The sequence below is a fragment of the Trachemys scripta genome, chromosome 10, assembly GCF_013100865.1.
Source record: "Trachemys scripta elegans isolate TJP31775 chromosome 10, CAS_Tse_1.0, whole genome shotgun sequence".
In the NCBI taxonomy this organism is placed as follows: domain Eukaryota; kingdom Metazoa; phylum Chordata; order Testudines; family Emydidae; genus Trachemys; species Trachemys scripta.
In genome coordinates, this window is record NC_048307.1 from 80,278,834 (window position 1) to 80,290,795 (window position 11,962).

General features: G+C 41.6%; 1 protein-coding gene across 1 annotated transcript; it reads right to left on the reverse strand.

The window, feature by feature from the left end:
- Window positions 1–2,414: 2,414 nt before the first annotated feature.
- Window positions 2,415–6,437, reverse strand: SNAPC5 (small nuclear RNA activating complex polypeptide 5). Its single transcript, XM_034783738.1, has 3 exons — window positions 6,276–6,437; window positions 4,367–4,456; window positions 2,415–3,712 (listed from the first exon to the last, which is right to left on the reverse strand). Exons 1-3 carry the CDS (start codon window positions 6,363–6,365, stop codon window positions 3,611–3,613), a joined length of 282 nt encoding a protein of 93 aa, XP_034639629.1. The 5' UTR covers window positions 6,366–6,437; the 3' UTR covers window positions 2,415–3,610.
- Window positions 6,438–11,962: the final 5,525 nt, after the last annotated feature.

Consider the following 11,962-nt stretch of genomic DNA (forward strand, 5'->3'; position numbering starts at 1 on the left):
AGGATTAGACTTTTTTCATCGGTAAGTGTCAAACAATTTCACCCTACACACAGATGAAAAAATATTTCCATTGATAGACATTTACAGACAGGCAAAGTAAGAAAAATGCTGCTTGAGAACTTAGTTTGATTTAAGGATATTTAATGTGTATATTTTGACATGTGATGTTCACAATCTGTGTTTTAACAGTTATAAAGCTAACTTTTTGAATCTCAATGTCTACTGTCATTCAATAATTGTCTAATCCTTGCCTTATAATTTCCTTCAACTGAAAATTTAAATAGATAAAAATAGGAAAAAAATTCTTAAATAAACATCTGTTGAAATTATTTTAAAAATGGAATCCTGCCAAGCCTACCCAGGCTTATGGTAAAAGCACTGACAGCTCTTGACCAAGCTCTTATACAGCAAGGCTGAAGTTTGGAAGAGCATCAATCCCATGGGGTTTTAAAAGCAAAGAACCAAACTAAAATTGGATCCCATTCTTGATATTACTCTGTCAGATAACTGTAGCTATGAACACCAAGTACATCCAGTACTGTCCAAGTAGAGAGGGCCCAGTCAACATTGGCTGAATCAGTTAAACTCATTTTAGATCTGAATACTGTTCTAGCCCGTTCAAGTTTATGCTATCCTCATCATCAAGTATCTGAGCACCTTCAATGTATATTATGATATATGTAAAATACACCATGTGATTTATTCTGTTGCAAAGAAAATACTCTGAGCATATATTTTTTTAAGTTAGACTTTTTCTTTTGTATTAGTGAAGGCAAGGAAAAATCTGCCTTGGCCTTAGAATGGAAGGTGGTGAGGTTTATGATGGGGTAGGTCCAGTGGGAGTTCATTCAGCAATCGTTGGCTAGCCCCCATGAAAGCGCTACTTCCTGCACAGATAACCTTTACCCTCGCTAGAGCCACTTACATTGTGACTGAGGAGCAAAGATGTCAAACACAGTCCTTGTCCTGGAATTATGACTTTGACACAATATTCCTTGGGGAGCCAGTGTAGAGCTGAGGGCAAGTTTGATGTGCTCACAGTAGCTGCACTGCTGTATTTTGCAATAGCTGGAGTTTTCTGCAGGCTCATTGCTTCATGTCCACATAGTTTGTATTGCTGTAGCCCAGCTGGGAGGTGACTAATGCATATATTATTGAGGGCAGGTAATCCACCACCAGAAGAAGATAGAGACGTTTAAACAGCTGGGCACGGTAGCAAGCAACTCATTCTCAGGAAGAGCTTAGCATCAGCAAGGAATCCAGGAGCACTCCTAAACTGCAAACTGACTTGATCAACTGTGGATATGTATCATTAACCAAAGGAGACTGGACAGTGGCTGCAAACTCAGTGCTTTCCTCTGACATCAGCATCACGTGTCTTGCCTGGATTCAGCTTCAACCAGCTTTTGTTCAGCCATGAGCTGGTCTCATCCAATCACTAACTTGCTGAAAGTGGCATTATTGTACATGGCACAGAGAACGTAGAGCTGTGTTCATCTGCATATTGTTGGCAATACAGTCCATGTACACATTGAGCAGAAGTGTACAAAGCATTGATCCTTGGAGGATACGCAAAGTAAGGCATTTGGTGGCAAAGGAGCAGCTTTTCCATCACTAGGGCTTTGAGCCAATGCTTTCAGAAAGGACGCAAAGCATTCTACCACGTTGCCCAGGACTCCTGCCATCTACCTCAGTTTCTCATGCTCAGCAAGATCAAATGCTGCAGAAGGAGGATGGCAGTCTGCCTCCATCCATCTACAGCAGATCAGCCATCAGTACTGCTAATGCTGTATCCATCCACTCGCTCAACTCCAAACTGTCTGGTCCCATAGTACAAAGTATGTTTAAATGGAGTTTAAAAGCTGTCCAAGCTAAGGTCCTGTCTCCAGTAGAAAACTATACCATATGTACAGTAGTAGTGGCCCAGAACTCTCAGACCACGTAAATCCTATTTTGCCAACACTTATCCACACAGCCAGCAGTATGTTGACCACTTCAACTGCATATGGCCTCAGGGGCAGGAGGCCTAATTGTAGCATGCAAGCTAATTTGCTAGTGTTACTAGCATTAGCACCACAACTTTAAAACCAAGCCTAGGCTAAGAACAAGTGTAATTTAGACTTCATCAGGGCAAGGCTAATGTGGTATCAAGTATGCCTTTAAAACGGCAGCAAGTGTGTGTAGACACTCAGCCAACAATAACGTGCCAAAATTGTCCAGAGTAGATGAGGCTTAAGGCTAACTGTTACAGAACATGTTTTGCCTTGAGTTTAGGCAAGAGAAAGGAGGGCAACAAGCGGTCGCTGTCTCAAGATATAAGGGGAAAGAGTCAGATCAAGTGCCAGCAAATATACTCACCTCTACAAAACAAAGGTCATGTCCCACAATCCTTACAAACTACGTGTGCAAGAGTATACACTTTTCAAAAACAATCTGTTTATTTTGACATCCTAACCTAAACTTGGGACATATCTGGCCCAGAAACATTCTGCTAGCCTCCCCCAGCTCTGATGAGTTTGGGGGAAAAGCCTGCAAATCATCCTCCTATACAAGATTGAAACTTCAATTACACTCAGAGCCAGGCAACAGAAGATGATGTTATACCTACATTCTAAAAGTTAGTTTCCATAACTACAAACCATAGCTAAGCTTTAACCAAGAGCCAATAGTCATTCTTCAAATATTTTCCTACAATCGGGCAGGAGCTGTCTAGAAGTTGGATCATGTTTTATAACCACATCTAGGACACTGAACATATTGCAAACTTCCCCTTCCCCATTTGTTAAATAAGTAAAATGACATTTATTTGGTTTTCTACTAAGTTCTTGTGCAGGGCTAGTATTGCTAGGGGAGACATCAACAGGAGCTTTAAAGCTTAATCCTAATCAACACTGGAATGCTTTACACACATTTTATAAACCAGATTTTTAAAATCTAGTGTATAAACATTGTATTAGTATGAGAGGTTGACAAGGGTGTCTCAGTTAAGATATTACTTTTATTTTCTATTTTTAGCAGCATAACACAAGTTTGGTTTTCTATGCCTTCTAATATCTATTTAAGGAATGATACAAGAATCAGCTGCAGCGATTTAGTATCTGCAAGTCAGCAGGAGAGGAAATGCTTTGTCTGCTGCTAAGTGCAACACTAACTTATTAGTATAACATTACATGAATTCTGGACGGGCCATCATTTTTCATTACCTAGATCACTGCAATTTCCTAATCTCCACTTTTGTGGAATTACAGTTGGAATAGTTATTGCTTTTAATGCACTAAATTAGGTTTGTTAACTACATTAACTTTTCCCACCTATATACAAACAAGTAGTAAACTACATTTTAGGCTTTAAATGTAAAGGGATCATGCTACATATTTGTGCAACAACTTTTCATTCTTTTAACATCCAAAACAAGATTTTGACAAGCTTGTGTCATCTGTGCCACCAGTCTAACCTCACTGGAACCCTCCAAAAGTAATTTTCATTCATTTATGTAGTTCATATCTGTGTACAGCACCAAGTAGAATCTGATGGGAAGTTTTGCTTGAACAAAGGGAAATTTCCTGAGTCTAGGATAAATAACACCAGTTGTCTCCCATTTTTCCCCCCTTCAGGAGTCCGATTCATCCTCCTCTTCCTCTTCATGGTCTTGAATACTTAGCTGTAATTCAGTTTGATTGATAGCAGTCTCATTGTCCATCTGCCCAAGGGTCTGGTACAACAACAAGTTCAAGTTATCAGTCAAGAGGGATAGTAATACTGAGCACTTCTATAGCATCTTCCCTCTGAGGATCTCAGTGCTAATAAAAAATGAAATAAGCTTCACCTTTCAGAACCTCAACAACCTTTTTAGAGAGAGACCTTTCTGTACTGGACCCACTGAGCTGGTAAGCAGCAACTTCTCCACAGCATAGTTTTAACTAGTTCTAGCCTGATCATATATTTAGCAAAGAGTTACTATTTGACAATGCACCACATTTCCACCCCCTGTAGTATCCTGGCTAAACAAAGTTACAGCAAAAGTTTATACTTCCTTGTTTACAGCATGCTAAGCTTTACTGACTGTGAATTAAAACTGTGTAAATGTAAGGCAAGTGTTTCCCAATCCAACTCCCAGAAACAACCTGGTGTTGTTAGGAGGAAAAGAGGGAGAAATCATTTATTTGGTCTCTCAGCTGGTGAGTAGTGTAACAATATAAGAACCCTACGTAAAATGTGTACCAGAAACTTCCTCATATAGAGTGACTCAAACAAGAACAGATAATATTTTGTTGCTTTCATATTCTTTGATACTTATGCTTCTGTGTAGTATTACATGAGAAATGAGTGAGCCTTCTTCCTGTCAAAAGGCAAGAGAGTTCCTTACTTTTTGAGTCTCCTCTGTGTTACCTGGTGGAGAGACCATTACATTCTTCTCTCTGGAGCTAATCATAGATTGAAGGGCCAGCTCTTCCACCTAGAAATAAGATATTGGAATAAATCTTTCCAGCAGTTATTTCTTTGTGCCTGTTAGCAAGATACACTCAAGTTCTATTGATTGGTTTTGAAGAGTGACAAAGTAGCCTTTTGAAGGTAAATTCCAATACATTGAACTCATAGTACCTACTGTTAAGAGCTCTTGTGATGATCTTGATGCGAACTATATATCCTGAACAAAGATGAAGCTACACACCAGGTTCTGTATCATTTGTCTTGTGGAGCAGCCCACAGCATAGGAACTATTACTAGTTAATAATACCTTTAAAATTACAAATTCTACTTTTAACACAATATGAAGAAAACAGGAAGCAAGTCTGAATATAAGCTATTCACCAAAGACTGCTACATACTGGGTGGCATATTTATACTCGCTTACTGGTATTTGACAAGTCTAATCTATTTCTGATACATACAAAAAAGCATGTCAAACTGAGCAGAGCTTTGTTGCTCTGCTCACATGCTTTTCTGAAGTTAATTTTACAATACCATATCTTTTTAAATATGGTGAGATCTAAAGGTGATAAAGTGACGGACATCACTTCTGAAAACTGTGATGCTGAAAACTCTGCACATACCAGCATGCTTCTGAAAGACGTTATATCCCTTGCCGGAAATGATATATGATCAGTGCATTCCCTGGGTGAATTGTCTATTAATAATTCTGTCACCTTTCTCATACCGCAGTCTTGGCATCTCACAGACAGTCACACTCTGCCTTGCAAAACTTTACGGCATTCAAACAATTGCTGCAGGAAATAGCTATGAAAAGGCTGTATAGGTCATGGCAAGCTATCTCCTGAGTGCTGTAATGAAAGGAGCCTTCACTCAAATAATTTTGTCAAAGCCCAAAATAATTTACGTTTTAGTATTTTGCACATATACATTTTCAATCAAGGATCTCAAAGGGTTTTAAAAACAACTCAATTAAGCCTTACAAAACCTCTGGAGCAAAGACATTATCTCTACTTTAAAGATGAGGAAACTGAAGCTATAAAGCAACAAAATTATTTGTCCAAGTTTACAGAATGAATCCCTTGGAAAAGCATGCTGGAGTCTTGACTCCCACGCTCTTGCTCTAACCACCAATCATGCCTCCCAATTTTTAAAGTATTCTTAGTTATTCAAGACATAAGTAAAAATCTAGCTAACTACATCATAATGTCACTTCTTCTTTCAAACGGTATACTGTATGACAAAAATAACGAAAAGGAAAATAAGGGAATACACAAACCAATGCAAAATAAGAAGTTTCTGCTTGGTTGTCTAAAATGTCTCTCTTCAAAGAGCCTGTACATTGAGAGGGGGGATTAAGGTGTGATTACAGTTAGAAACAGAGATGTAAATACTTTTTAAAGAGGAAGGGTTTAAACCATTTTAACCATATGCCGTTTAAACGGTTAACGAATCGAGCAGCTGGCCGGCCTGAGGGTGACGCGCAAGGTGGCGGACGCCGCTCACCGGTTAACATCGTACATCCCCCGTCAGAAGAGTGGCCATCTAGGCCGAGCACCTTGTCCCGAGCCCCGGGGAAGGGGCCGACCTCGAGCCGCCTAGGCCAGGCCAGGCCCCGCCCGCGGGCTGGGGAAGGAACCCGGGCGGGGTCAGCGGGAGCCCTCGGCGGAGACGGGCAGGGCCGAGCGGAGACGAGCCCGGGGGGAGGAAGGAGGCAGCCCATGGGATGGGGGGCGGAGCCCGCTCGCAGGCACCGGCGCAGGGCCGCAGCGCTCGGCCCCGAGCCCGGGCAACACGGGGGCGGGGGGAGGGTCCCCGGGGAGGCGGGCCCGGGCCCCGCTCACCTTGAGCCGGTTGAGCTGATCGTGCAGCGCCGCCTTCACCCGGAGCAGCGTCTCCTCCTCCTTCCGCAGCTCCTGCAAGCGGCTCAGCATCCTCCCCGCGCGGGGCCCGGCCGCCTCAAGCCCCCTGGCGGCGGCGCGCGCCTCGCCCCGCCCCCGGCCCCTCCAACCGCCCGCGGGCGGCGCAGGCCGATGACGCGTCTCCTAAGCGCCGCGCGGCGGGAGAGCGGCTGGGAAAGGCGCCGGCGGGTGTGGGCGGAAGTGCTTCGGCGGCTTCCGGCCCCCTAGGAAAGGCGGGGCGGGGCGGATCGCTAGCGCCACCAATCGAGGTGACAGCGCCCGCTCCGGGGGCCCACCCCAGGCTCGGCCACAGACCGCCGCCGCCGGCTGAGCCGGGGACACGGGGCGAGGGGGAGCCCGGCCCGCCTCAGGCTGCCCCTCCCCCCCCGGTGCACGCGCCGTCGTGTCTTCCTGAGGGAAACTGGACCCCCTCGTGCAGCTGCCAGTGTGTCTGGCGCGTCCCCTCTGGGCCCGCCCCGCGGCTGCTCCACGTGCTGGGCAAGGGGGGGGGGGGGGGTGGGGGGTCCAAAAGGCAGGAGGGGGGGGAATAGGCGCCTATATAAGACAAACCCCAAATATTGGGACTGTCCCAATCAAAGCGGGAATCTGGTGGGGGGGGGCAGGTTCCATCGCTGTCGTGGTGGCCAGACTAGCAGCTGTCACCCAGACAGGCTAGGGCCAGGCTCACCCAGCAGCGAGCCCACGGCTACAGGCCCTTCACCACCCTCTATTTGAGTATTTTAAACTGAGGTTCAGAGCCTCCCTCGCCCCGGTTTTCAAAATGTCTTCGCTACAGGCTGGGACAGATTGCCAAATGAAGGGGTTGGGAGGATGGAAATTGAAGTTCGTGATGTGGCTGACAAAATCTGGGAAGCAGGATTTCACTGGTTCAGACACACAGCGGCTGAATGAAAGGGCTCAGTGGTTTGAGCATTGGCCTGCTAAACCCAGGGTTGTGAGTTCAATCCTTGAGGGGGCCACTTGGGGAATCTGGGGCAAAAATCAGTACTTGGTCCTGCTAGTGAAGGTAGGGGGCTGGACTTGATGACCTTTTAAGGTCCCTTCCAGTTTTAGGAGATGGGATATCTCCATTAATTATATTATAAAGGGATATGGTGAAGAGAGCATGGAAGGAGAGGAAAGACTCAGAGGAGAGCGAAGGAAGTAATGGATGGATTGAATCAAAGATAGTAAGCAGGTGCCTCAAACAGATAAACATGGTAGCTGCTTGGATGATGACTCCTACCCCAAATGATGGGGTAAGGGGAAAGAGGAAGATTTTACATCATGTGTATTGACCTCACCTGGCCAGTGCAGGCTTCACCGGGAGAATAGGCACACTATAACCTAGGTCTGTTTGAAAACATAGGGTCTGATCAACATGGAAACAGGTGGAAAAATTTCACTTACACTGCCCACAATCATAGGTCTACTATTTTAGTGAGTAAATGATTCTGTCTATTCTTGTAAAGGTCAAATTAACAGTCCTTTGAAAGTTCACCATTTAAATGTCTCTTGTGACTGTAAAAGAACAGATGTTGCTAAAAAGGGATAGCGATATAAAACATAAGAGGCTGTGAATAACGTGGCTTTTTTAGCTTTTGTTTCTCTCCTTTAAGGCTTGAAAATGTCTTGGTGATAATCAAAACACGTTATACTATTGTAGAAGCTTGAGGCAGGGATATTAAGATATTTACAAACAATATCTTGCCTTGGAAAGTGAGGGATTTGTTTTCAATTACAAGTCTGTAGCATAGCCAGAAGTCAAATTTCTCTCTGGTACCATCCACTCCTATGCCTTGTCCTCAAAACCATTCTGTCCTTCATTTCCCATGGGGGAATAAAGGGTTGACTACTTAACACTTGAATATGCAATGGTTTTCTCAAGGCACTTGTCAAAGAACCTTAAAAACACATTATTTAAAAACCTTATAATTCTAAAAGTGTAAAAGATGTCATAGGACCCGTAAGTTAATTTGGTCCTGCTACAAGGCAAAACTTCTCCTTACTCCTCCATAGATCACCATAGTTCCAAATGCACTAGTACTCTTCAGTCATTGGGAACTTTATATCTTCCATGTGTAGTAACATAAATAACATTATAGCAAAAGTGCTACTACAGTACCAGTTCCAAATACATCCATATTGTACTCCATCTGTGTACACAATGGTTTCTTACTCCTTCCTGAAATAAGTTAATGATTTTGTGTGCTAAAAACTTGATTTTGGGTTGCCATTTAAGATGCAATCCAGACTCATGCAATTCAAAATAGTCCTCTAATATTTGGGATGGATGGAGGTTTGTCAGATACTTTAAACTTGAAGAGGACGTTACTACGCTTTGTCTGGCAGCTGGTAACAGCTGGGAAAAAAGGCATGAAGCAAACAGAAGAGCTAAGAGGCACACTGGTTTCAGTCACTTGTTTAGGATGGTTCAGGAAGGGTATGTTTAAATCCTTGGGCCAGTCTACTCTTTGCACCATCCTCTACAAAGGTGATGGAAGAAAATGGGAAAACAGAAGGAAAATCTACAGTAAAGGAATGAGTATAAATAACAAATGATCAAATATTTTTATAGGAAGTTATATTATACTAGATAAGATATAGTAATAAACTCGCAAATCAGTACCTTTGATGAGGGTATCTTTTTGCCAGACTATAAAAAGCTGTCTATTTTCTCAATGCATTAAAATCTGCCACTTTTAACTTGATTTATAGGGCCTACTGCTGTAATCTGTTGAAAGTTGTTCAGGGATCTAGCTTTGGTAAACGGCTGTATTCATAAATGGCAATCTCCCCCCGTCTGTAACTTTCGCCAATCATATTTCCAAACAAAAATTATTCAAGGGAGGTAAAAAGAAAATGACATTAAAATAAACACAGGATTTAGGTGATTTGTGATTTCATTCTTTACAATAAAAAAATCATGCTATCTGAGCTATCATATGCTATATGTTAGGAAACTATTAACATACCAGTGATTGGTTGTTAATTGGAAATATGTACAAAGTTAGGCTGAGTAAAAATTAATCTCTCTTTATCCTAAAATGGAGAGGATTATTTAAATTCTTAAAGGCAAATTGTACATTTGGTTCATAAACATTGTGGATTTTAATTATTTTTCATGATTTTGGGCTTTGCTGTCTATCACCTAAGAATTTTGGGGAAGAACACAGCAGCTCTCATTTCTGCTTCAGTCTTAAAAAAAAAAAAAAAAAAAAAAAAGAGTATCTCAGGGGAATAACAGTACAGTAGAACCTCATGGTTACAAAAACCTTGAGAATGAAGGTTGTTCGTAACTCTGAAGAAAACGTTATGACTGTTCTTTCAAAAGTTTACAACTGAACACTGCCTTAATACAACTTTGAAACTTTACTGCATGGAAGAAAAATGCTACTTTATTTTTTTTAATAGTTTACGTTTAACACAGTACAGTATTTGCTTTTTTTCCTCTCTGCTGGTGCTTGACTATGTACATCTGGTTCTAAATGAGGTGTATAGGTGACTGCACAGTTTGTAACTCTGGTGTTCGTATCTGAGGATCTACTGTATAAAAAATAGCAAACAGGTTTTCGGAAAACTGATGTTTTTAAATACGAGTACTAGTCTCATTTTCCATTTTAGCTTCCCCAGTCTTATCAGAAATTTTATTAAATGAGCTTATTAAACAAATTAACATTTGGTCCCTTTGTTTGGGAAGAGTTGAATTATTTTTGTAATAAAAAACCTGACAACTTTTGTATCTAAAAAGCTAGAGGGAATTTGAAATATTTAATTACCGTTGTACCCACAATGTGAACAGGTGCAAGTTAGGGTGCTTTTCATAGTTTATGTGTATGGTAAATAAGGTAGTAGCCCTGGACCTAAATGTCAAATCCTTTACACCAAATTGTGTTGCATACAGGATAACTAATATAGTATGAATGTCATATCATCCTTAAACATTTTGCAGTCACTAACCATAACCAGTTGCTATAGCATTCCTGTACAAGAGAGATGGGAAATAAGCAGTCTACTGTAATGACACTCAATCCTAATGCACTACCTATCATATTCTTCTAGTTGAAGGCTAATTGCATATATTGCATGGGTTAGTCTCATCCTGTTCTTCCCTTGCTGCATTTTCTATTACACTATAGAATCTTTAGGACAGGAATTTGTTTTTGTTTTTACAATGTTTATGTAGCTTTAGAGTAAATGGGGTCCTACTTCTCATTAGGCTCTTAGTTTCTAAAATTGCCAAAACAATTTTAGTATCCAAGACTAAAATATTCTTGGAACAACGTTTGGCAAGAGGAGTAGGTTGACTAAACAGGCGTGGAGATTTCTACTTCTCAACTGCCACCGTGTGGTTGTTACACATATTGAGCACTTGGAAAGCTAACAGGGTTCCCATACTGGGTACCTTCACTATTTTTGATCCAAAAACTCTTTGCATTTTATCTGTGATTTCAGATGCAATCCATTACAGATCTCCTTAACTAGCAGGATCATATACAGAGTTACTAAGGAATAAGTTAGCTAGGCAGGTTTCAGAGTAGCAGTCGTGTTAGTCTGTATCCGCAAAAAGAAGAACAGGAGTACTTATGGCACCTTAGAGACTAACAATTGCTCTAATAAATTTGTTAGTCTCTAAGGTGCCACAAGTACTCCTGTTCTTCTTTTAGCTAGGCAGGCATTTAAGTGTAAACTCTTGAAATCCCCACATCTCAAATGTAGTAGTAATGGATTAAAAATTCTGTTTATATCCCCAGGTGGTTCTGCAGCAGCGAAGGGCTTTGAGCTTTCCAACAGCTTAACTGAACTCATTAATTGTCATGATCCCATGTTAGGTTTATAAGTTAGAGCCTTAGTAGCATAGTGAAGCTTCAAATTTTTCAGCCTCTCATAGCTAAGATTTACACCTGTTTAACTAGTTTCCATTAAAAACTGATTTTGAAGTTCTTTTGCACAATGTCTAGTCCCTGTCCAAAGAACTGTGAGAATGTAAGAGGTTAATCTGAGAAGCTATTTTTGTATTTGATAATATTGCATTTGCTTTACATTTGCCCTAAGAGCAGAGAATCCTATTTCTAGGCTTAGTTATAAAAAGGCTGTTAATTCAAGACAACCCACTGCATGTTATATACTCAGCAAGAGAAAGCAAATATCAAGTTCATTCCATCTAGAGTCATAGTACTGCTCCTAGCCTTTGTAGAAGACAAACTTCAACATAGGTGTTGCTTTACCCATGTTACCTCCACTATGAGGTTATTCTGTCACTGTTGTCTTTCTGAATAAAGATTACTCTGCCTCTTCAGTCTCAGGATAAGCCAGCTCATTAGGTCTTCTTTTTATCCACGCCTGGTTTCCCTCATGCTTTTCCTGTCTAGAATTGCACCCTTAATGCCTCCAACCACACCCATTTTTCAACTTTCACTGCTGACCACCAGTCCTGGAGTCTATTCCTCCAGTCTTAAACTTCATTAAAAACACAATTTAGAATTTGTCATCTAATTCAACTCTTCATTTCAGTTCTTCCTCCCCTCTCTACACTTTTTTGTAAGCTGCATATTACAACTGTGAGGAGGGGCAGTCTGTGTCACTAGTGCACCATGGCAAATTTGACACTATGCAAGTGGTTTAGATTT

Coding starts and splice junctions, on each gene's coding strand:
- SNAPC5 (XM_034783738.1), bottom strand. CDS start 6,365: ATGCTGAGCCGCTTGCAGGAGCTGCGGAAGGAGGAGGAGACGCTGCTC. Junction 4,457..6,275: donor ATCAGCTCAACCGGCTCAAG/GTGAGCGGGGCC, acceptor TCTTATTTCTAG/GTGGAAGAGCTGGCCCTTCA. Junction 3,713..4,366: donor ACACAGAGGAGACTCAAAAA/GTAAGGAACTCT, acceptor TTGTTGTACCAG/ACCCTTGGGCAGATGGACAA.